General features: G+C 40.8%; 1 protein-coding gene and 1 non-coding gene across 2 annotated transcripts in view; one reads left to right on the forward strand and one right to left on the reverse strand.

The window, feature by feature from the left end:
• The first annotated feature begins 10,118 nt into the window (after window positions 1-10,118).
• Trnaa-ggc lies at window positions 10,119-10,200 on the forward strand. The gene has a single exon. It is a non-coding gene; the product is annotated as a tRNA-Ala (tRNA).
• A 567-nt stretch (window positions 10,201-10,767) lies between these two features.
• The window catches only part of Clul1 (clusterin like 1), a 33,919-nt gene continuing 20,954 nt past the window's right edge, over window positions 10,768-23,732 (reverse strand). Inside the window, exons 6-7 of the mRNA XM_036172853.1 lie at window positions 22,399-22,613; window positions 10,768-10,953 (exon numbers count right to left, since the gene is read on the reverse strand). Of these exons, the coding sequence (XP_036028746.1) occupies window positions 10,768-10,953; window positions 22,399-22,613 (401 nt within the window). The remainder of the gene's footprint in view (window positions 10,954-22,398; window positions 22,614-23,732) is intronic.

Below are 23,732 nucleotides of genomic sequence, written 5' to 3' on the forward strand. Positions count from 1 at the left end.
CTTGCTTGTGTCAGCAAGGAGCATGACAGGCAAGGACCTGGTGGTCTTCATGGAACTGATTTTTCAGCAGAGACAAACGATTGGAAAGGTCCCAAGCAAGTTTTCTGTAGATGGGCCAAGATGTGACACTTAGCAGAACTCAGATTCAGTACCTAGTGTTGAGGGCTAGACAAACCCAAGGCTTTCCCTGAGGCCCTGATGCATGGAGATGGAACATACATCCTCCTCCAAAACCAGGAACATGATTGGCAGAGCTGGCTATGGCCTGGGGCCCAAGCCTTGGGGAGTTTCAGTTCTATATCCTGAGAACCCAATTCTTCCCATCTTTAGGGGATACAATGATCAGTCCCAAGGCTGCTGTCTGCTTGGTCCGTAAGGTTCTTAAGATACCCTGTGTGCCCCTTGTGCAGCATTGCCTGATTAGCTTCCTGCTGACTTCATCCCACTGTATGATAGCTTCTGCTGTTTCCATCCCATTTCTCCTCTAGAAGTAGCATGTAAGATGCTAAACTTCTTAATAAGCTTGCTTGGCACAAGCCATAGCTTATGCAGCACCTTCTAATCCCAAACATATCTACTTCCTGATCTCCTGGTTCTCTCTCTCTCTCTCTCTCTCTCTCTCTCTCTCTCTCTCTCAGGACTTGTCATTGAAGAATGACCTGCTGGCCCAGGTCACCATAGAGCCACAAAGAACTTTCATTTCGTAGTTATAGCAATCTGTAATATGTATTATTTATTCAATGGTGTAGTACAAATCCTACTTGGTCTTAATAAAAACCCACAGCCAGATATCGGGGTAAATGCTGAGAGATCAGAGAGAAAAAGGAACAAGCCACAGTTACCTCTCACCTCACCATCTCCTCAGCCAAAAGGACTGAGCTCCTGTCTCCTCCTGCCTTATATTCCTTTCTCCACCCAGTCGTATCACTTCCTGTCTCCACCTCCCTGGCGCTGGGATTAAAGGCATTTGTGCCTCCCAAGTACTGGGAGCAAAGGCATGAGATTCCAAGTCCTGGGATTAAAGGTCTGTGCCACAAATGCCTGGCCTCTATGGCTAACTAGTGGCTGGCTTTGCCCTCTGATCTTCAGGCAAGCTTTATTTGTTAGAGCATACACAATATCACAATAGTGCACAAATAATAATTACAATGGTAGCAATCCAGAATGGATATTTCATTCCTATTGATTTATTGTTACATTTCTTTAATTTTAAAACTTAATTTTAGATGTTTAGTTTTATTGATCAACAAGGGATATTTAGGCCTAAAAATACACTGTAGATAACATTTCTAGCAGAAAGTAGAATGAAAATAAGAGTTCAGGGAGAAATGTAAGGAAATTAAAGTGCCTTTCTATGAAAGAAAAGAAATAGCAATGCAGTATTCTGAAAATATCTCTTAAGGTCTAAGAGACTAGAACTTTTGCTGGATCTCCCAGTCTGAGTCACACCTCAAAGTCACTTAAGACTCAAGACTGCTAGCCTACTATATACTCAGCCTGCTTGTTTAACCTACTTTTAAGAGAACAATGTAAACTTGTGTGTGTGTGTGCAAAGTCGTATTTCCACTCATGTGGAAAGAGGGATGAATTCATCCACCTTTAACCCATGTAGTGAATAATAGATACTAAAGCAAAATTTGATCTATACATGTGATGGAATATTATGCTTAATCAGAAAATACCAACCAGTGATACAAGACAGATGAGCTTTGAAGACATTGAGCTAGATGATACTTGTCAGTCACAAAAGGACAGGTAGTGTATAACTCCACATACATGAGAAACTAAGAGTAGTTAGATTCATGAAGACAGAAACTAGAATAGTGTTTGCTAGGGCTAGGAGTTAAGAGGAAGGGGAACCTAATGTTCAATGGGTATAGAGTTTAGTTTGAGAAGATGAAAAAATGTCTGGAGATTGGATAGTGGTGATAGTTGCACAGTATAAATGTACTTAATGCCTCAGAAATCTACACTTAAAATGGAAAGTTTCATGTTATGTGTATTTTACCACAGTAAAAATAACTTTGCAGAAACTATTACTCTTTATTAAATACAGGATTGACTAATATTTAAAAGGAGTGGGACAAGGTACTTTAAATTGAGCTAGGCATGGTGGTGCATGTGTTTAATCCCAGGACTCAGGACACAGAGGCAGGCAGGTCTCTGTGAGTTCAAGGCCAGTCAGGTCTAAGGTACAAGTTCCAGGACAACCAGAGCTACACAGAGAAACCCTGTCTCAAAATAAAAAACAAAAGAAAGAAAGAAAGAAAGAAAGAAAGAAAGAAAGAAAGAAAGAAAGAAAGAAAGAAAGAAAGAGAAAGAAAGAAAAAGGAAAAAAGAAAACAAAAACATTGAAGTGAAAACCTTTTGTTAATTAGAAAGTGACACAATGTAGTGGGTATTGTGTTCCCCACAATATTGTGCACCCTAATAAATTTATCTGGGGTCAGAGAACAGACAGCCAGTAGAACAAAGCCAAAAATGGTGGCTAGAAAATGGGAAGAGTAAGCTATAACAGAAGTTGGGCGGTGGTGGTACACACCTTTAATCGCAGCACTTGGGAGGCAGAGCTAACTGGATCTCTGAGTTCAAGGCCACTTTAGAAACAGCTAAGCATGGTGACCCATGCCTTTTATCCAAGAAACCCAACCTTTAATCCCAGGGAGTGGGGGCAGAAAGAGAAAGGTATATAAGGCCTGAGGACCAGGAACTAAAGGAGTAAAGCATGTGGTTAGTTAAGCATTTGGTTGGTTAAGCGTTCAGGCTTTGGAGCAACACAGTTCAGCTGAGATTCATGTGGAGGAGGACTCAGAAGCTTCCAGCCTGAGGAAAAAGGATCACCTGAGGAACTAGCAAGGTGAGATAGCTGTGGCTTGTTCTGTGTCTCTGATCTTCCAACATACACCCCAATAACTGGCCTCAGGTTTGATTTTGTTAACAAGTACCTTTAAGATTCATGCTACAACACATGAGCCAGGTGTGGTGGCGCACGCCTTTAATCCCAACACTTGGGAAGCAGAGGCAGGCAGATCTCTGTGAGTTCAAGGCCAGCCTGGTCTACAGAGCGAGTTCCAGGACCACTAGGGTTGTTACACAGAAACCCTGTCTTGAAAAGAAAAAAAAAAAAAAAAAAAGGAAAAGAAAAGAAAAAAGAAAAAGAAAACAACACTTTATGGTCAGTGAAGAGTATAGTAATGCCTGCGGCTGAGATGGGGAGGGTTGAGTCAGGAGGACAGCTGGAATTAGGACTGATCAGACAAATAGAGGAGTTGGATATTGTGTTATGGCTAGTGATTTTATATCAATAATAGCAGTGATAAAATTGATTACTCCCAAGATGGAGGATACACTGGCTGGCTAAGTGCAGAGAAAAAATGGTTAGGTCTACTGATGCCCCACCATGTGCTAGATTATCCCAGTTAGCGGTAGATGAACAAACAGTTCATCCTGTTCCTGCTCCTGCTTCTACTACTGATGATGCTAATAATAGTAGAAACACCCAGGGCTATATAATAAAGAGACCCTGTCTCAAAAAAAAAAAAAAAAGAAAAGAAAGAAAGAAAGCAATATATTTGTAGAAATGACAGAACATAAACACCTAGATGATTTAATGTTTATTTTAATATACAGAGTGCTAATCTATAGTACATAGTTACCCCTTATTTTTAAAATGGAGTTTCATTTTAAACTCAATATTACTAGTTATTTGTCTGCTATTCAACATAAGTATATTAACAGCTTTCATAACACAGGGCTAACATATTTTCCTATAATTATGTTTATTGTAATTAGTCTGAATTGTATCTTAGTATTTGTAGGTCTCAGCTAAAGATTGTTGGATCCAGGATGTATTATATCTTACCCTTTAAACAAAAGCATCAATACTCAAAATAGTAATTTTTTTTTGGCTATAGTCTTAGAGGGTTTTTTTGTTGTTGTTGTTGTTAGTTTGTTTTATGGATGGAGTAAAAATTCAGAATAGGTAATTTGGTAAATGTTCTTGGCTTTCAGAAAAAAATAATGTATTACAAAGTAATGGTAAACCCACATATGTGGGTATTGTTAGTGCATATTAATTGTATAGAATAATGGGCTTCACGTTCATATACAGATGTAACATACTTTGGTTATATCCACTCCCTATTACCCTTGCCTCTCTTTCCCTGACATCCTTCCTCTACTCTGATTGTCCCCCTACTACTTTCACATCTTTCCTCCACTCCTTTTTCTAGATTCAAGTATGGATAGTCTCCCCCATTCATACCTTTTGGTTCTTTGAGACAGGATTTCTTATAGCCCAAGCTGTCTGAAATTCTCCATGTAGCTGAGGATGATCTTTGACTCCTGAGCTTCCTGCCTTTACCATGCCCAGCTCTCTCATATGGATAGTTTTAACTTCATCATTTGAAGAAATGATCATAGTTCCCATGGCTTGCTGAACCTGAATTTTTATGGTGTAGCTTAGTGGCAGAGTATGTGCTTAACACGCGCAATACCCTATGTTCCATCCTCAGCACTTAACAAATAAAAAAAGGTGGTCCCTTCCTCTTATGTGAAACTAAATTTCACTTATGTGAAACTACATACACTCAGCCCTTGTCTAGTACACTTCTGTTACTCATGACCCACTCTCCTCTTTAAAAAATGCATGTATATTTTTTACAACAATGATGGTAAGAACCCATCAATAAATGCTTATTAAATACTTGAGATATATAAGACATTATGTTACAGCCTGTAATTGTGGTGTGGGGAAATAAATACATCACTATAAAGGGCAAAAAGGCTTTGTGCACACAGATAAGCACTGGAGGAGTCAGAGAAATTAAACACACAGCTTACCTCTTCAATGGAATGAGGTGAATAGCTGCTCTTCCTGGAATGCCAGGAATGATATAGTTTTACAACCTGGTGAGCCTTTGCTGTCTGATGAGATATACTTCACCTGTGTCTCCCAGAATTTATGATTTTACTTATCCCAGATCTTTTCTCCCTAAATCTTGACCATTGCTTTTAGACCATAAAACCCATCCTTTGAGAGCTGTCTTTTGTACTTTACTATAGCATAAGTGATTTCTTTGTTATCTTAGGGCCAGGCCAATCTTGACTGCCATAGGCATTACGTTTACCTCAGTCATTCTCCCTAGACCCTTATTTCAAGCATTGTTTCTGAGTCAACAAGATGAAGTCATACGCACTTTGCTAAAAATGTCAATGTAAACATGTCTTAAGCTTTGTTGTACTCACTGGATTTAATTAATTGTTTCCTGAATATGCTTTTCCAAAATTATGCTATGCTTAAATATAGTTAAAGTAAAATGATCTGGGCCAGACACTAGAAGTCCTGGTCCAGCACGAGTTGCAATAATATCGGGCTGAGCCAAGTTTCATTCTTACCACACCCTGATCTTTTTTCCGCTGACTGCTGTAAAGCCTGCAGGATAATCACCAGATATTACAAACTGATAAGAAGCATCAAGAGCCTTGGATGCTGGTGAGCATTCCAGAAGAGGATTCTAAATATGTATTTTTCACTCGATAAAATTTAAATTTATATCCTAGCAAGCTGTATACCTGCATTTAGAACACCTAACAAATATTCATGTGATTGAAAAATGCCAGGGGGATATTATATTTCCTGTTTCTTTCTTGGACATTAGGCAGGCATGAGATCACAATGTACTAATCTAGTCAGAACATTGACAAATATACTTACCATGCTTACAAGATGCAAAAAGCAGAAATTCAGTTAGTAAGAAAGCTCAGGAAAGTGTTCATTTTCTTTTCTTTCTTGTCTTGTCTTGTCTTGTCTTGTCTTGTCTTGTCTTGTCTTGTCTTGTCTTGTCTTCCTTCCTTCCTTCCTTCCTTCCTTCCTTCCTTCCTTCCTTCCTTTCTTTTTTTTTTTTCTTCAAGACAGTGTTTCTCTGTGTAGTTTTGATGCCTGTTCTGGATCTCGCTCTGTAGACCAGATTGGCTTCAAACTCACAAGGATCCACCTGGCTCTGCCTCCCGAGGGCTGGGATTAAAGGCGTGTGCCACCACCACCTGGCTCTTTTTGTTTATTTGTTTGTTTTTCGAGACTGGCTTTCTCTGTAGCTTTTGGAGCCTGCCCTGGATTAGCTCTGTAGACCAGGCTGACCTCGAACTCACAGAGATTTGCCTGCTTCTACTTCCCGAGTGCTGGGATTACAGGAGTGGCCACCACTGCCCCGCACCGGCTCATTTTTATTCATAATTTAAAATGTAAAGATTATAAAAGTGAGATTAAAGCACATATTTCCTGTTGGGGATCTCCCCTTTACCAGTTCTTGGTACTGAGGATTGAACTTAGAGGCCCATACAAGCTAAGCAAGTGCTCTATCCCTGAATACTCAGATAAATTAAAATGTTAACTGCCATGTAAGAACTTGTACTTCATATATTTTTGTTATTAAAGTTGGTAATGTGTACAAGAATAATGAACTATCAATGATCTTTAAACTAGTGATTCTATTTCTTAGAATCCAACATAAGAAATCAATTGGAAAAATATAAATAAGAAAAAAATAGATGATAACAGTAGTTTTGTTAAGACGGTGGGGTTATAGCTAAGTTTTGTTTTCTAAAGGTGTGGAGATTGTGATTTTAGAATTAAGAAGCTACTTCCAGGGGCCCCTTTAAGCAGATTAAGCTACACAACTGTCTCACTATGCAGAGAACCTAGTCCAGTCCCATGCAGGCTCCACAGCTGTTGATCTAAATTTCATGAGTTCCCACTAGTTTGTTTTGGTTGTCTCTGTAGGTTTCCCCTTCATGGTCTTGATGCCCCTTGCTCCTAGAATCCCTGTTCTCTCTGTTCGACTGGACTCCTGGAGCATGGCCTGGTGTTTGACTGTGGATCTCTACATCTACTTTCATCAGTTACTGGAAAAAGTCTCTATGATGTCAGTTAGGGTATTCAGACACCCTCTCCACTATTGGTAGTAGTCTAAGCTGGAGTCATCCTTGTAGATTCCTGGGAACTTCCCTAGTACCAGGTTTCTCCCTATCCCCATGATGTCTCCCTCTATCATGGTATCTCTTTCATTGCTCTCCCACTCCATCTATGTTCCAGCTCAACTATCGAATTCCCTTATGTTCTCATCCCCCATCCCCTACCCTTCATTGCTCACCCTTCATCCCCAGTTTACTCATGGAGATCTCATCTATTTCTCCTTCCCAGGGTGATCCATGCGTCTCTCTTTGGGTCCTGTTTATTAGCTAGCTTCTCTGGAGTTGTGGGTTGTAGTCTGGTTATCCTTTGCTTGACATCTAGTATCCACTTATGAGTGAGTACATACCATGTTTGACCTTCTGAGTCTGGGTTACCTCACTCAGGATGATATTTTCTAGTTGCATTCATTTACCTGCAAATTTCATGATGTCACTGATTTTTACTGCTGAGTGGTACTCCATTGTGTATATGTACCACATTTTCTTAAATCTATTCTTCAGTTGAGGGGCATCTAAGTTATATCCAGGTTCTGACTACTATGAATAATGCTGCTATGAACAAAGCTGAGCATGTGTCCTTGTGGTATGATTGAGCATTCCTTGGATATATGCCCAAGAGTGGTATAGTTGGGTCTTGACATAGTAGAGTGACTTCTATGATGGGACACCTCACACAGCCTTAAGGCAGGGGGAAGGGCTTGTAGAAGGGAATGGGGGTGGATTGGGAGGGGGAGGCTGGAGGGGCAGGAGGAGGGAAGAGGGGGATCTTTGGTATGTAAAATGAATAAAAATTTTTCTTAATTAAAAAAAGCATTAAGGGGATGAAGAGATGGCTCAGCGGTTAAGAACACTGGCTATTCTTCCAGAGGTCCTGAGTTCAATTCCCAACAACCACATAGTGGCTCAAAACCATCTGTAATGAGATCTGGTGCCCTCTTCTGACCTGCAGGCATATGTGCAGGCAGAATACTGTATACATAATAAAATAAATCTTTTAAAAAATAATTAAGAAGCTATAAATTAAAAAGAAAAGAATTAAGGCTGGAATGTCATTCTTTGGTCTGATGCTCACCTAGCATGAATGAAGCCCTGGGTTTAACCCTGCCCCCAGCACTGCAAAATAAATAAATGAATGGATCTTCTCCAGTCTCAAAGATATCACCTCAAAAATAGGCTTACAGAGTTGGGAGTGGTGGCCCATACCTATAGTCCCAGCAACTGGGAGGCAGAGGCAAGGTAATTTTATTGCAAACATTTTGATGATGTGGCTATAAATATATAGTCAATACCCATATGTTCCTTTTTCTTAAAAACCTGAAGCCTTACTGGTGCCTATGGTGCAAAACCTCCAACTCCATAGCTTGGTGTTCAAATCCTCCTTCCCCTTTTCTGTCTCTACTTTTCCATCCTCACCTCCTGTCATTCTCGCTGTGTTCCACTCACCTGTACTTATCACTTCATGTGTGCCAGTTTGGATTCAGATCTACCGATGTTTGAGTTCCTCAGCAGAGGTATTACATTGAGCCTGCCAGGAAACTCCACTCTGTCCCTGTTTTCTAGAGGCAGAGACAGACACCAGGGATCCAGATGGGCTACTTCAACTCCTCAGTGCAAGCCAAACGATGGTGGTGAAAACAGGAGACACTTGCAGGTGCTTCACCTGATCACCATGCCTCAAACCATGGTTCCCTGGCTCCTGCTTCCCTGAGCACTTGGTCCCTGCTCAGCCCATTCAGGATCATTCACCTTTGCATAGGATTCTCCCATTTCTTTAGCCAAGTTGGTCTTTCTTGTAACTAAAGAAAAACCCCAAACTCCCGTAGGTTGGAGGGTTCCTGTTGTAGGAGAGGATGAGTAGGACTTCTCAACATCCTCTTAGTACCGTGGCACTCTGCTTTCACCACCTGGTATGTAACCATCTCCTCTGCTTGATTTGATTATGTGAATATATTGTTAACTTATGTTTTTAATAAATGAAGGAAGAAGAAAAGATGGGAAGAGAGAAGGGGTAAGGAGAGACGGAAAGGAAGAGAGAACGGAAATATATGTAGGTCAGAACTTTCTCCCTCTTGGAAAGTGAACAACTCTCTCCCAAATTTCCCAGAGTCCACTTGTATGAACTCAGTAATTCCAGCCTTGCATTACTTGTGTGTGTGTGTGTGTGTGTGTGTGTGTGTTCTCTCATGTGCTTGTGTTGTTCTTTCTGCTGGAAAGAGCTAGTCTGGAACAAGATCTTGTTGAATTCTTCTTTTTCTCCTCCCCAGTACATGGATCCTGGGTCATAACCTAATATATATATGGAGATGTCAATTGACTGACAAGAAGGGCCTCCAAATCTCAGAAGGTCTGAGTTTGATCCCTCATGGATTCACTTGATGGAAGGAGCTAATCAATTTCTAAACATTTTCCTATGATCTCCACACCTATGACACATATACACACAAAAACACAAATTAATTGATTAAAAAAACTTGGAGGCAAAGATGTGAGAGGCATTGTCTGTTATTATTGACTTTAATTATACATTGATAGTGGCATACTAAAAAAGATTCCTTTTGAATGGTAATTTAGAATTAAAATTTGATAACTATTTAAGATTAGTTGTATTCCCAAGATCTTTGTGTCTTGTTTGTATGGACCAAATGCCATAATGGTCATTGTGTGGTGTGGAGCAGTGAGTTCCACTTCTCCTGTAAACTGATTTACATCAGTTTGAGATCATTTGGCCTTGGGCTATGCCTCGGGTTCTTTTACCATAAAATAAGGGAAAAATACCTCAAAAATGGTTCATAATAAAGACTTGGCCACAGTAGTTGGCAGGTCCTTATTCAAATTCTATAAGTAATTTTTTAAGTTTCATAAAGTATACTGAACGGATTTGGTCAATATATGCCTAACCATGCTCTTATTTTTAGACACTGATTAGTGTAGCTGGAAGATTGAGACAACAAGGGTCTGTTTCAAAAAACTTGGGAAAAATAATAAAAGGTAAAACCAGCTTATAGCACTACTGATAATATAAGTTTTCAAGTCATCATGTCCACATAGGTGCTGGGGAATAATGCTTTTTCTACACTGGTTTAATAAAATGCTGATTGGCCAGTAGCCAGGCAGAAAGTATAGGCAAGAGAAGCAGACAAGGAGAATTTTGGGGTTGGGGATTTAGCTCAATGGTAGAGCGCTTGCCTGGCAAGCACAAGGCCCTGGGTTCGATCCTCAGCTCAAAAAAAAAAAAAAGAGAATTCTGGGAAGAGGAAGGCTGAGTCAGGAGATGCTACCCACTGTCTAGGGAGGAGCATGTAACGGCACACAGATAAAGCCATGGAACACGTTGTGACATATAGATTAACAGAAATGGGCTGAGTTTAAGTGTAAGAGCTAGTCAGTAGTAAGCCTGAGATAATAGCCAAGCAGTTTTAATTAATATAAGTTTCTCTGTGTTTACTTGGGTCTGAGCTCCTGCAGACTGGGTGGGACACAGAAAACCTTCCAACTACATATGAGTTTCACTATATAGCCCTGGCTGGCCTGGAACTGGCTATGTAGATCAAACTAGCCTTGAATTCACAGAGATTTGACAACTTCTTCGTCCCAAGTGCTAGGATTAAAGGTGTGTGTGTGTGTGTGTGTGTGTGTGTGTGTGTGTGTGTGTGTGTGTGTGACTTTCTAGGAACATTTTACACAGCTTTTTAACACTGGCAAATTTGATAGCGCCTACTCAATTCTTATATTTCTGTTATTTCTTTTATGAGTCACCTACCCTGTCAACAAAGGTTTTCTAATCAGCTATTCTGCTTACCAAGTTTTAAAATGTCCTTTAAAATACCGAAGAACTTTTGCTACCACATAGTCAATGACATTTGAGCTCTCAGCACTTTCTTCGGGACTCTGGAGTGAGAAGTTAGAGGAAGACAGAATGCTTGAATCTACCATAATTTCATCCTGTTTGGAAGAATTTCCTCCATGAATTCTTGGAATTGCCTGAAGAAGAAGAAGGATTATAGAGTAAAAAGTTTTCCATAATCTAGTACACATTTAAAATTAATAACACAGGCCAACGAAATGGACCAGTGAAGAAGGGTGCTTGCTGCTGAACTTGACAATTTGAGTTAGGTCCCTAGGACCCACATGATGGGAGGAAAGAACCCACTCCCACAAGTTGTCCTTTGACCTCCATGCACATAAGGGCACCACTTATCTACAAGAGGAATCAGGAAACCCAAGTGAGCTGATGAAATGTTTAATGAATACTATTGTTTGTCCTACTAACATTAATGTATAATGCCAAATTTTGTAATTTTCCTAAGAAACTTACAGTTTATGGTTTTATGTGTGATTTTAGCAAGAACAAATCAAGTAGCATGCACATTGTATTTTCTCTCTCTCTTTGGTTTTTGGTCTGGTTTGATTTAGTTTTGAAAAAGAGTCTCACTACATATTTAGGGTGACTTCAAACTCACAGTCCCACCTCATCTCTGAGTGTCACAATTACAGGCATGTGTTTCTGCACCTGGCTTAATTAATCTCTTAATAAATTCCCAAGTGCATATAATATATTTTAAAAATCATTTTAAATGGAACTAAACTTTAAATTCAATTTGATGTAATCTTAACAGAACTATTTAAGAAATGCTTTTGAATAAATTCCTCTACCAAAAATATAAAGGGCAAATGAAAATAACAAATTTAATAGTTCTATTTTTGTTTGTTTATTGTTTGAAACAGGGTTTTGTATAGTTCTGGCTGGTCTCGGCTTGCTATATAGCTGAGGATGACCTTGAACTCCTGATCCTCCTGCTACCACTTCCCAAATGATAGGATTGTAAGTGCATGCCACCATACCTGGCTGCAGTTCTAGTTTACAAGGGAATAGTCTGAGTAACTTGTCCACTTACTTGCCTTTCAGTAAACATAATGCATATAGGAAACTCCATAAACCATTTGTGCCTAGTCTAATACATAGTTGTATTTCTATACATAGTTGTATAGAAATAAGGGGCCATAACTTTCTTATTTGTTAGAATTTGTGAAGTACACAGAGGCTTCTTTTCAACATTTGCAGGTCTATGATTTGCACTTTGCTTTCCAGGATGACATAAGAGCTGCTTTGAGAAGAATGGCTTTGACAGGCAATTCTTTAGTTTAGCAAAGTGGCTGAGTCCACCGATTCTGGAGCAAAACCCACTCTGCTTCCCATAATGCTCACCCTGTGTGAGCTTATACAATCTGTCTTCTGTGCCTCATCTGAAAACTGGGGAACACAGTACTCTTACGGGCTGTGGTTTGGGTGTGATTTATCCCTTTGAAAACTTGTGTTGGAATTGGATTCTCCATGTAATGTTACTGAGAGATATTGGAACTTTTAGGAGATGATAAGATCTAACTGAAGTGAGTTATAACTAGAAGCACCTTGTCAGTTATTATCAGCACAGGCTGTAGGTTGTTGTGAGGCCAGTCTGGCACCTCCCTTCTTACCACTCCTCAGTCTCTCTCACACAAGTTCTACTTCCACGCTGCTGGCTTCTCCTTCCTAGCATGCACAGAGCAACACATGACTCCCTCCAGAAGCTAAGAAGACAATCTTGGACTCCCCACTCTCCAGAACTATAAAGTAAATAAGCCTCATTTCTTTGAAAATTGCTTAGTCTTCCAATTTGTCGCTCCCTTCCTTTTCATCCCATCTGCCTCATGGCCTGGGGTGCTAGGGATGGAGCCCAGATCTTCACACTTGGGGATGGGGTGGGACAGAGTCTTGTTATGTAGCCCTAGCTAGCCTGGTACCTGTTATATAGCCCAGCCTGCCCTTGAACTCTCTGAAATTCTTCTGCCTTGGCTTCTAACTGCTGAGATCACAGGTGTGCACCACCATACTGGGCTTGTTTTGATTTTTTTTCTCAATTTTAATTTTTTTCTTTTATTTTTATTATTATTATATTTGTGTTTTAATTTTACACATCAGCCATGGGATCCCCTGTCCTCCCCCCTCCCGCCTCCACCCCCACCTTCCCCCCAGCCCCTCCCCTCCATTCCCATCTCCTCCAGGGCCAAGACTCCCCTGGGGATTCATTTAAACCTGGTGGATTCAGTACAGGCAGGTCCAGTCCCCTCCTTCCAGGCAGAGCAAAGTGTCCCTGTATAAGCCCAAGGTTCCAAACAGCCAGCTCATTCACTAAGGATGGGTCCTGGTCCCACAGCCTGGATGCCTCCCAAACAGTTCAAGCTATTCAATTGTCTCGCTTATCCAGAGGGCCTGATCCAGTTGGGGGCTCCACAGCCTTTGGTTCATAATTCATGGGCTTCCATTCATTTGGTTATTTGTCTCTGTGCTTTTTGCAATCTTGGTTTCAACAATTCACGCTCTTACAGTCCCTCCTCTTTCTCGACAATTGGACACCTGGAGCTCCACTGGGGCCTGGCTGAGGATCTCTGCATCCACTTCCATCAGTTATTGGATGAGAGTTCCAGCACGACTGTTACGGTGTTTGGCCATCTGATCACCAGACTAGGTGAGATCAGGCTTTCTCTCAACCATTGCCAGCAGTCTACAGAGGATGTATCATTGTGGATTTCTAGGGACCTCTCTAGCACTCTGTATATACCTGTTCTCATGTGGTCTTCATTTATCATGGTCTGTTATTCCTCATTCTCCCTTTCTGTTCTTGATCCACCTGGGATCTCCTGCTCCCCTAAGCTTTCTTTCCCTCAAATTGCCCTTCATTATTTCCACTGTCGTCCAGGTTGTTCATGTAGATCTCATCCATTTCTCTGTCATTGGGTGATTCCTGTGTCTTTCCTAGGGTCCCGTTTTCTAGGGAGCCTCTCTGGAGTTGTGTAGCAGTCTAGTCATCTTTGTTTTATATCTAGTATCCTACTATGACTGAGCACATACCATGTTTGTCCTTCTGAGTCTGGGTTACCTCACTCAGGATGATTTTTTCTAGATCCATCCATTTGCCTGCAAACCTCATGATATCATTGTTTTTCTCTGCTGAGTAGTACTCCATTGTGTATATGTACCATATTTACTTTATCCATTCTTCAGTTGAAGGGAATCTAGGTTGTTTCCAGGTTCTGGCTATTACAAACAATGCTGATATGAACATAGCTGAACAAATGCCCTTGTGGTATGATTGAGCATTTCTTGGGTATATGCCCAAGAGTGCTATAGCTGGGTCTTGGGGGATATTGATTCCCAATTTTCTAAGGAAGCACCATATTGATTTCCAAAGTGGCTGTGCAAGCTTGCATTCCCACCAGCAGTGGAGGAGAGTTCCCCTTGCTCCACATCCTCTTCAGCATAAGCTGTCTTCTGTGTTTTTCATCTTAGCCATTCTGACAGGTGTAAAGTGGTATCTCAGAGTCATTTTGATTTGCATTTCCCGGATAATAGGGATGTTGAGCAATTCCTTAAATGTCTTTTAGCCATTTGAACTTCCTCTGTTGAGAATTCTGTTTAGCTCTATAGCCCATTTCTTAATTGGACTGTTGGGCATTTTGATGTCTAATTTCTTGAGTTCTTTATATATTCTGGATATCAGCCCTCTGTCAGATGTGGGGTTGGTGAAGACCTTTTCCCATTCTGTAGGCTGTCGCTTTGTCTTGTTGACCATGTCCTTTGCTCTACAAAAGCTTCTCAGTTTCAACAGGTCCCATCGATTGATTGTTTCTCTCAGTGTCTGTGCTACTGGTGTTATATTTAGAAAGTGATCTCAGGTGCCAATGTGTTCAAGAGTACTTCCTACTTTCTCTTCTATCAGGTTCAGAGTAACTGTATTTATGTTGAGGTCTTTGATCCACTTGGACTTAAGTTTTGTGCACAGTGACAGATATGGATCTATTTGCAGCCTTCTACACATTGACATTCAGTTATGCCAACACCATTTGTTGAAGATGCTTTCTTTTTTCCATTGTACATTTTTGGCTTCTTTGTCAAAAATTATATGTTCATAGGTGTGCGGGTTAATGATTCCATTGGTCGACATGTTGGTTTTTATGCCAGTACCAAGCTGTTTTTATTTGGGTAGCTCTATAGTAGAGCTTGAGGTCGGGGATTGTGATGCCTCCAGAGGTTGTTTTATTGTACAGGATTCTTTTGGGTATCCTGGGATTTTTGTTTTTCCATATGAAGTTGAGTATGATTCTTGCCAGATCTGTGAAGAATTGTGTTGGTAATTTGATGGGGATTATGTTGAATCTGTAGATTGCTTTTGGTAAGATCGCCATTTTTGCAATGTTAATCCTGCCTATCCATGAGCATGGGAGATCTTTCCATTTTCTGACCTCTTCAATTTCTTTTTTCAGGGACTTAAAGTTCTTGTCATATAGGTCATCACATGCTTAGTTAGAGTAACCCCAAGGTATGTTATAACATTTGTGGCTATTGTAAAGGGTGATGTATCTCTGATTTCCTTCTCAGCCTGATTTTTTTTAGTTGATCTTGTATCGTGCTATGTTGCTGAAGGTTTTTATTAGCTGTATCAGTTCCTTGGTTGAATTTTTTGGGTCACTCATGTATATTATCATGTCATCTGCAAATAGGGAAAGCTTGACTTCTTCCTTTCCAATTTGTATCCCCTTAATCTCCTTATGTTGTCTTATAGCTCTGGCTAGAACTTCAAGTTCTATATTGAATAAGTATGGGGAGAGGGGACAGCCTTGCCTTGTTCCTGATTTTAGTGGTATTGCTTTGAGTTTCTCTCCATTTAATTTGATGTTGGCTGTTGGCTTGCTGTAGATTGCCTTTATTATGTTTAGGTATGTTCCCTGTATTCCTGATCAATCCAAGACCTTTATCATGAAGGGGTGTTGGATTTTGTCAATTGCCTTTTCTGCATCTAGTTGAGATGATCATGTGGTTTTTTTCTTTGAGTTTGTTTATATGGTGTATTACATTGAAGGACTTTCGTATGTTGAACCACCCTTGCATCCCTGGGATGAAGCCTACTTGATCATGGTGGATAATTGTTTTGATGTGTTCTTGGAGTCTGTTTGCCAGAATTTTATTGAGTATTTTTGCATCAATGTTCATGAGGGAGATCAGTCTGTAGTTCCCTTTCTTTGTTGCATCTTTGTTTGGTTTGGGAATCAGGGTAATTCTATGAGGGTAGCCTCATAGAAGGAGTTTGGTAATATGCCTTCTTCTTCTATTGTGTGGAACAATTTAAAGAGTATTGGTATTAAGTCTTCTTTGAAGATCTGGTAGAATTCTGCAGTGAAACCATCAGGTCCAGGGCTTTTTTTGGTTGGGAGACTTTTAATGACTGATTCTATTTCCTTAGGGGTTATTGGACTATTTAAATGGTTTATATGGTCTTGATATAACTTAGGTATGTGGTACCTATCCAGAAAATTATCCATTTCTTTTAGATTTTTCCAGTTTTGTGGAGTAGACGTTTTTGAAGTATGACCTGATGATTCTCTGGATTTCCTCATTGTCTGTTGTTATGTCCCCCTTTTCATTTCTGATTTTGTTAATTTGGATGCTCTCTCTCTCTGTCTTTTGGTTAGTTTGGATAAGGGCTTGTCTATCTTGTTGATCTTCTCAAAGAACCAACTCTTTGTTTCATTAATCCTTTGTATTGTTCTCTTTATTTCTATTTATTGATTTCAGCTCTCAATTTGATAATTTGCTGGCGTCTGTTCCTCCTGGGAGACTTTGCTTCTTCCTGTTCAAAGGCTTTCAGGTGTGCTGTCAAGTCACTAGCATGAGATTTCTCGAGCTTCTTTATGTGGGCATTCAGTGCTATGAATTTTCCTTTTAGCACTGCTTTCATAGTGTCCCATAAGTTTGGGTATGTGGTGTATTCATTTTCATTGATCTCTAGGAAGTCTTTAATATCTTTCTTTATTTCTTCCTTAACCCATTGGTGATTCAGTTGAGCATTATTCAGTTTCCATGAGATTGTAGGATTTTTGTAGTTTTTTTGGTTGTTGAAATCTAACTTTAAACCATGGTGGTCCAATAGAACACAGGAGGTTATTCCAATTGTTTTGTATCTGTTGAGATTTGCTTTGTGGCCAAGTATGTGGTCGATTTTAGAGAAGGTTCCATGGGGTGCTGAGAAGAAGGTGTATTCTTTTTTGTTTGGGTGGAATGTTCTGTAGATAATGATTAAGTCCATTTGAGTCATAACATCAGTTAAGACCATTATGACTCTGTTAAGTTTCAATTTGGCCTATCTGTCCAGAGGTGAAAGTGGGGTGTTGAAGTTTCCCGCTATTAATGTGTGGGGTTTTATATGTGATTTAAGCTTTAGTAATGTTTCTTTTACATATGTGGGTGCCCTTGTGTTTGGGGCATAAATGTTCAGAATTGAGACTTCATCTTGGTGGATCTTTCCTGCGATGAGTATGCAATGTCCTTCATCATCTCTTTTGATTGATTTTAGTTTGAAGTCTATTTTGCTGGATATTAGAATGGCTACACCAGCTTGCTTCTTAAGACCATTTGATTGGAAAGTCTTTTCCCAGCCTTTTATTCTTAGGAGGTGTCTGTCTTTGAATTTGAGGTGTGTTTCATGTATGCAGCAGAAAGATGGGTCCTGTTTTCGTATCCATTCTGTTAGTCTGTGTCTTTTTTATAGGTGAATTAAGTCCATTGATATTAAGGGATATTAATGACCATTGATTGTTCGTTCCTGTTGTTATTTTTATTTATGGTGGTAGTGGGTGTGTACTTCTCTTCTTTGGGGTTTACTGCTGTGGTATTATCTATTGCCTGTGTTTTCATGGGTGTATCTGCCTTCCTTAGGTTGGAATTTTCCTTCTAGTGCTTTCTGTAGGGCTGGGTTTGTGGATAAGTATTGTTTAAATCTGGTTTTGTCTTGGAAGGTCTTGTTCACTCCATCTATGATGATTGAAAGTTTTGCTGGGTATATTAGTCTAGGCTGGCATCCATGGTCTCTTAGTGTCTGCATTATATCTGTCCAGGTCCTTCTGGCTTTTAAAATCTCCATCGAGAAATCGGGTGTTATTCTGATGTGTTTGCCTTTATAAGTCACTTGGCCTTTTTCCTTTGCTGCCCTTAATATTCTTTCTTTATTCTGTACATTTAGTTGTTTAATTATTATGTGGCCAGGGGACTTTTTTGGGGGGTCTAGTCTGTTTGGTGTTCTATAGGTTTCTTGTATCTTCATAGGCATTTCGTCTTTAAGTTGGGAAAGTTTTCTTCTATGCTCTTGTTAAATATGTTTTCTGTGCCTTTGAGTTTGTAGTCTTCTCCTTCCTCTATCCCTATTATTCATAGATTTGGTCTTTTCATGGTGTCCCAAATTTCTTGGACATTTTGGGTCATGACTTTGTTGGTTTTAGTGTTTTCTTTGACTGATTAATCTATTTCTTCTATCGTATCTCAACATCAGAGATCCTCTCTTCCATCTCTTGCATTCTGTTGGTTATCCTTGCATCTGAAGTTCCTGTTTGTTTATTCAGATTTTCTATTTCCAACATTCCTTCTGCTAGTGTCTTCTTCATTTTTTCTATTTCCCTCTTCTGGTCTTGGACTGTTTTCCTTGCTTTTTCATGATTTTCTTTCAGGGACTTATTTTTTTCTTCTGCTTTAATTGTCCTTTCCTCTAGTTTGTTATGGCGTTCTTCCCATTTTTTGTTTGTCTGTTCCTCTACTTTATTTTTGATTTCTTCTATATAAGGCTCTAGCCTCTTCATGATGTTACTTATAAGGTTGTTTTCTTCTTCTTCTTCCATTCCGTGATGTTCAGGTCTAGCTGTTGGAGAAGGGCTAGGTTCTGGTGATGCTGTATTGCTCTTTATTTTGTTGTATGTACTTCTGCCTTGGTGTCTGCCCATCTCCTCATGGGTTCATTCTTGGTGTTATCAGTGTACTTAGTCCAGACAGAGCTGACAGATTTAGGGAGCCTCTCTCTGGTCCAGATGGAGGTTCTGGGCCTGATGGGAGCACTGGTCCAGATGAGAACGCTGGCCAGATAGGAGCTGGGGGACTGGACTCTGAGTCTCAGGACGTCCCTGGATCTCCTTATCTTGTCCATATGGGAGCTCCTCTTGTCCAGATGGAAGTTCTGGGACAGGATGGAATCTCTGGTCCAGGTGGGAGTTCCAGGGCGGATTGTAGCTGGGGGCTCTCTGGTCCAGATGGGAGTTCCGGGGCGGATGGGAGCTGGGGCCTGGTCTCTGAGTCTCAGGAAGTGGCTGGGGTCTTGGGCAAATGGGTGTGAGGGCAGAGTGTGGAGACTGCAGGGTCTGCCTGCAGTCTTGGAAAAGGGGAGCCTTCCCGCAGGGCCTGACAAATGGCTGGAAACTGTGGTCAAGTTGGGCAAGTCCTCCAGGGATGGCTGGTGCCCAGGGGTGGGACCCAGAGGTGGTTGCCTCTCTGACTACAACCTCAAGCACTCACCTCTGGTCCAGATGGGAGTTCTGGGGCAGGATGGAAGGTGGGGGCTGGTTTCTAAGTCTCAGGAACTTGCTGGGGTCTTGGGCAGATGGGTGTGGGGGCAGGGTGTGGAGGTTGTAGGGTTCACCAGATGGTCTTGGAGAGGGGGAACCTTCCTGGTGGGGATGGGGGATCCTGCCCTATGGCCAGATCCTGGGGCCCAGTTGGGCAGGTCTTCCCCGGAGTGGCTGGTGCCCCGGGGCCTCTCTGGGTGTGATCCCAGGCACTCACCTATGGTCCAGGTGGGAGTTCCAGGGCAGGTTGGAAGCTGGGGGCTGGTCTCTGATTCTCAGGAAGTGGCTGGGGTCTTGGGCAAATGGGTGTGGGGGCAGGGTGTGGAGACTGCAGGGTTTGCCTGCAGTCTTGGAAAAGGGGAGCCTTCCCGCAGGGCCTGCCGATTGGCCGGAAACTGGGCCTTGTTTTGATTTCTTGAGGCATTGTCTTCCATGATTGAGGCCAGCCTTGAACTCCTGATCTTGCTTCTACCTCTGACGTGCTGAGAAGATTGCATGCAGGCATTTGCCACAACACTTTTAAGGTTTTTGTTATGAGTAGCTAAACTTAGTTTTCAAACTATGTTACAACTGGCAGATTGACAAAGAGCAAAGTGTTAGATTTTCTAACAATAGGCTGATGTCCCAATGTGAGTTGATTACTGAAGGGATCCTCTCAGGTAAAACTTTTAGGAGGATTAGGAACGCAACCTGGGGGGCTGGAGAGATGGTTCAGTGGCTAAGAGCACTGGTTATTCTTCCAGAGGACCCAGTTTCAATTCCCAGTGCCCACATGGCAGCTCACAACTATCTGTAATTTCAGTTCCAGGGAATCCAACAGTCTCACACAGACATTCTTGCACACAAAACACCAATGCACATAAAATAAAAATTAATTATTATTATTTTTTTTTTTAAAAAGGAAAGCAATCTGGAAAAAAGGGGGATGCTGAATAAAAACATTGCTACAATCCACCTCTAGCTGCACCTGGATCCAGCAGAGAGTTCTAAAACTCAGTGGGTAGACTAGGAGCTGGTAACAGGAACCTATGATGGTTAACCTTGATGCCAACTTTATTGGGGCTGGAATCAACTACAAGATATGCCTCTTGATGGGTCTGTGATAGTATTTCCTGGATAGATTAATTGTAGGGGGAAAGACTCTCCCTTTGAGTGGTCCTTTATATGAGCTGCCCTTATATAAAGAGATCTGAGGGGCAAACTTCCTTTTTGCCTGCCTGCCTGCCTTCACTCTCTTCTGGTGAGTGCATCTGCCCTACTGCTGCTGCTGCTGCCCCCACTACAGCTGCCACAACCACTGCTATCCTCTGCTGATATCAGAACCCAGCTGCTTTAGCTTCCTGTGTGGACATCCAGGAGTCCTCCATGCCTTCAACACTAGAAGGATGTTGCTGAGGTTTCTATCCTACTGGACTGAGTAGCTACTGGTTCTCAGCCTCTTGAATATGCAGACCACCATTCTTAAACTACCTAGAGCATATTATGTAAGTCAGTATAGTAAATCTCCTTTGTAATATTTATTTGCTCTGTCAGTTCTGTTCCTCTCCAGAACATCACACACTACACAGAGTATTGCATATTTAGTTGCTATGCACCATGCTTCTTGTTACCCTTTTATGTCAGTGCTAACCCCACAGGAATCAATGTAGCACTTTTGTATAACTAAGGCAATTTGTGTATGGTCATAGGCATGTATGGCTCAGAATGAAAATCCAGCTGTTACTTTTTGCAGCAAAGAGTTAATGATCAAATGTGGGAGTCATGGCATAGGTGCAATTTAAGATGACAGTATGTTTTTAGATGGTATTTAATTTTAAAACCTTTTTAGGTCTATTTTATGTGTATGGATGCTTTGCCTACATTATGTCTGTGTACCAAGTACATATGCATGCCTGATGCCCGAGGAGGTCAGAAGAGGGTGTCAGATCCCTAGGAACTGAAGTTATAGATGGTTGTGAGCCTCCATGTGCTTCCTGAAAATCAAACCTGGATCCTCTTTAAGAACAACAAGTGCTTTTAACCACTGAGCCACAACTATTTAATTCTCCAGCCCTGATATTTAATTTTTAAGGTGTCTTAGTTTATTGTATGAAACATTAATAAGTACAATAATTTACTTTTTAAAAAGCTGTGGCATCTCACTGGCTTTACAGACAAACATTTTAAGATGGCTTCCAATGTTCCCATCTTAGTGGAAAAACTGAGGCCTAGAAAGGTTAAAGAGCCAATCTTTCTCAGCTGTTAAATTTTAGAGTCTAATTTTAATTTTTTAAATTTATGAATATGGGTGTTTTGTCTGAATTCATGTCTGTACATCACATGCATGCCTGGCTCCTAAGGAGGTCAGGAGAGAGTATCAGATCCCCAGGAGCAGTAGTTAAGGAAGGTTGTAACCCTCCTTATGGTGCTAGGAATCAAATCTGGTGCCTCTGCAATAACAGCAAATGCACTTAGCTGCTGAGCCATTTCTCCAGCCCCTGATGTCTAATTTTGAACTCTACTTTACCTACAAGTCTTCTTTCTTAAAATCTGTATTAGCCAGTTCAAGGTGTCACTATCATCTACAACCCTATAGCTATGGGAAGAATTAGTCATTTTAGATTAAAATACTTCTATATTTTATGACCTCATGCCTCTCAGTATAGGGCCCAGAAATGCTAGGCAAATCCACCACTAAAATACATTTCTAGCCCTTTAAAAGTTTTTGTTTTGTTATATTCAGAGACAGGATCTCACTAAGTTGTCTAGGCTGGCACAGAGCTCATTATGTAGCCCATTCAGGCCTTGAACTAAAGAGCTTCCCACCTCAGTCTTATGGGTGGCTGATGTAAAAGAACGAGCCATCTTTCTGGACCATGGACTGCATTAAGTTAAGCAGGCTTGGATGCAATCACAATGGAGTGATGTGCATCCTCTCGAGCTTGTTTTCAAATTCACCTGTAATCAGTAAGTAACTAGCAGAATAGAGAGAGGTAGCACGTGTTATTTCTGCTCTGGGGTCCTTACCTTTGTTGAATTAAAGATGTCCTCAGCCATTGGGTTATGGCTTGCTAGTTGGGACACCCATCCAAACTGCTCTCGCATCTTTTCCATCAGATATGTGGTGTCTTCCAGATGATACTGGGCCATCCAAACAATCTGATCATATTGCTGATTGGATACATTGACTAATTTCAGTGCCTCAAGGAATTCTATGTGTAGTTCAGGTACATCAGGGCAGTCTATATAGGAAGTAAAGAAATAGTGAAGAAGCAGTCCAGGAAACTTGGAAGTGGATGGTGTGGGCTTCCCTTAGTTAATCCTTGTTGTTTGTGGTAAGTAATATTGCCAGCATCACTTTCAAGTGAGACCTGGCTTAATTAATTGTTAATTATGTGGTTTTATAGAGCAGAAGTGGGTGGATAAAGAAAAGACATTCTTGTTAAAAATCTCACGTGCCTACTGCCTATATTTTAAGGGGACAGTGTTTAGGGTGTGGCTCAGGACTAGACTGTCTGCTCGACAGGGCAAAGCCCTGTTGACCATTAGCCCTCCCCCCAACCCATCCTCCCCTCAAAAAACTTGACTAAAAGCAGAAGCCTCTGCTTTGTCCTTCCACAGCATTCTCTCCATCCAATCAAAGGGGGAAATTTAAATACATGAGTGCAATACAAGTGGAGGTATGAGTAAAAATAAATATTTATAGTGAATTTACTTAAGATTGAGACAAAATGAATAGTAAAACAGTGAAAGTCATAACTAGTGATGTTTGGAAAAACATTTTGTCTTACATGTATCAAGTATGATATTATAATTATAGCTATGGGATTACTCATAGAATAATTAATTGATAAAAATGTATGACAGTTGCCTTTGTTTTGTTTTTGGTAAGGGGGATGAGTTCTCACTTGATAGCCCAGGTTGGCCTGGACCTTGGCTGTGCCAATCAGATTGGTCTTGGTCTTGAACTTTCTATCCTCTTAACTGTCTCTCAAATCCTGGGACTACAGGCATATGAGCTACTATGCCCTCCTCAAATAGTTCCCTGTTTCTGTGTTTTGTAATAGCAGAACTTTGAAGAAAAACAAAACAAAACAAAATTTAAGGCACTGTCTTGGTTAGGGTTATTATTATTATTAAACACCATGACCAAAGCAATTTAGGGAGGAAAGGCTTTATTTGGCTTACAATTCTACATCACTGTTCATTATTGAAATCAGGATAGGAACTCACATTGGGTAGGAACCTGGAGGTAAGAGCTGATCCAGAGATCATGACAGGGTGGGTGCTGCTTACTGGCTTGCTCCCTATAGCTTGCTCAGCCTGCTTTCTTATAGAACCCAGGACCACCAACTCAGAAG

This window comes from Onychomys torridus, chromosome 23, assembly GCF_903995425.1.
Source record: "Onychomys torridus chromosome 23, mOncTor1.1, whole genome shotgun sequence".
Taxonomy (NCBI): domain Eukaryota; kingdom Metazoa; phylum Chordata; class Mammalia; order Rodentia; family Cricetidae; genus Onychomys; species Onychomys torridus.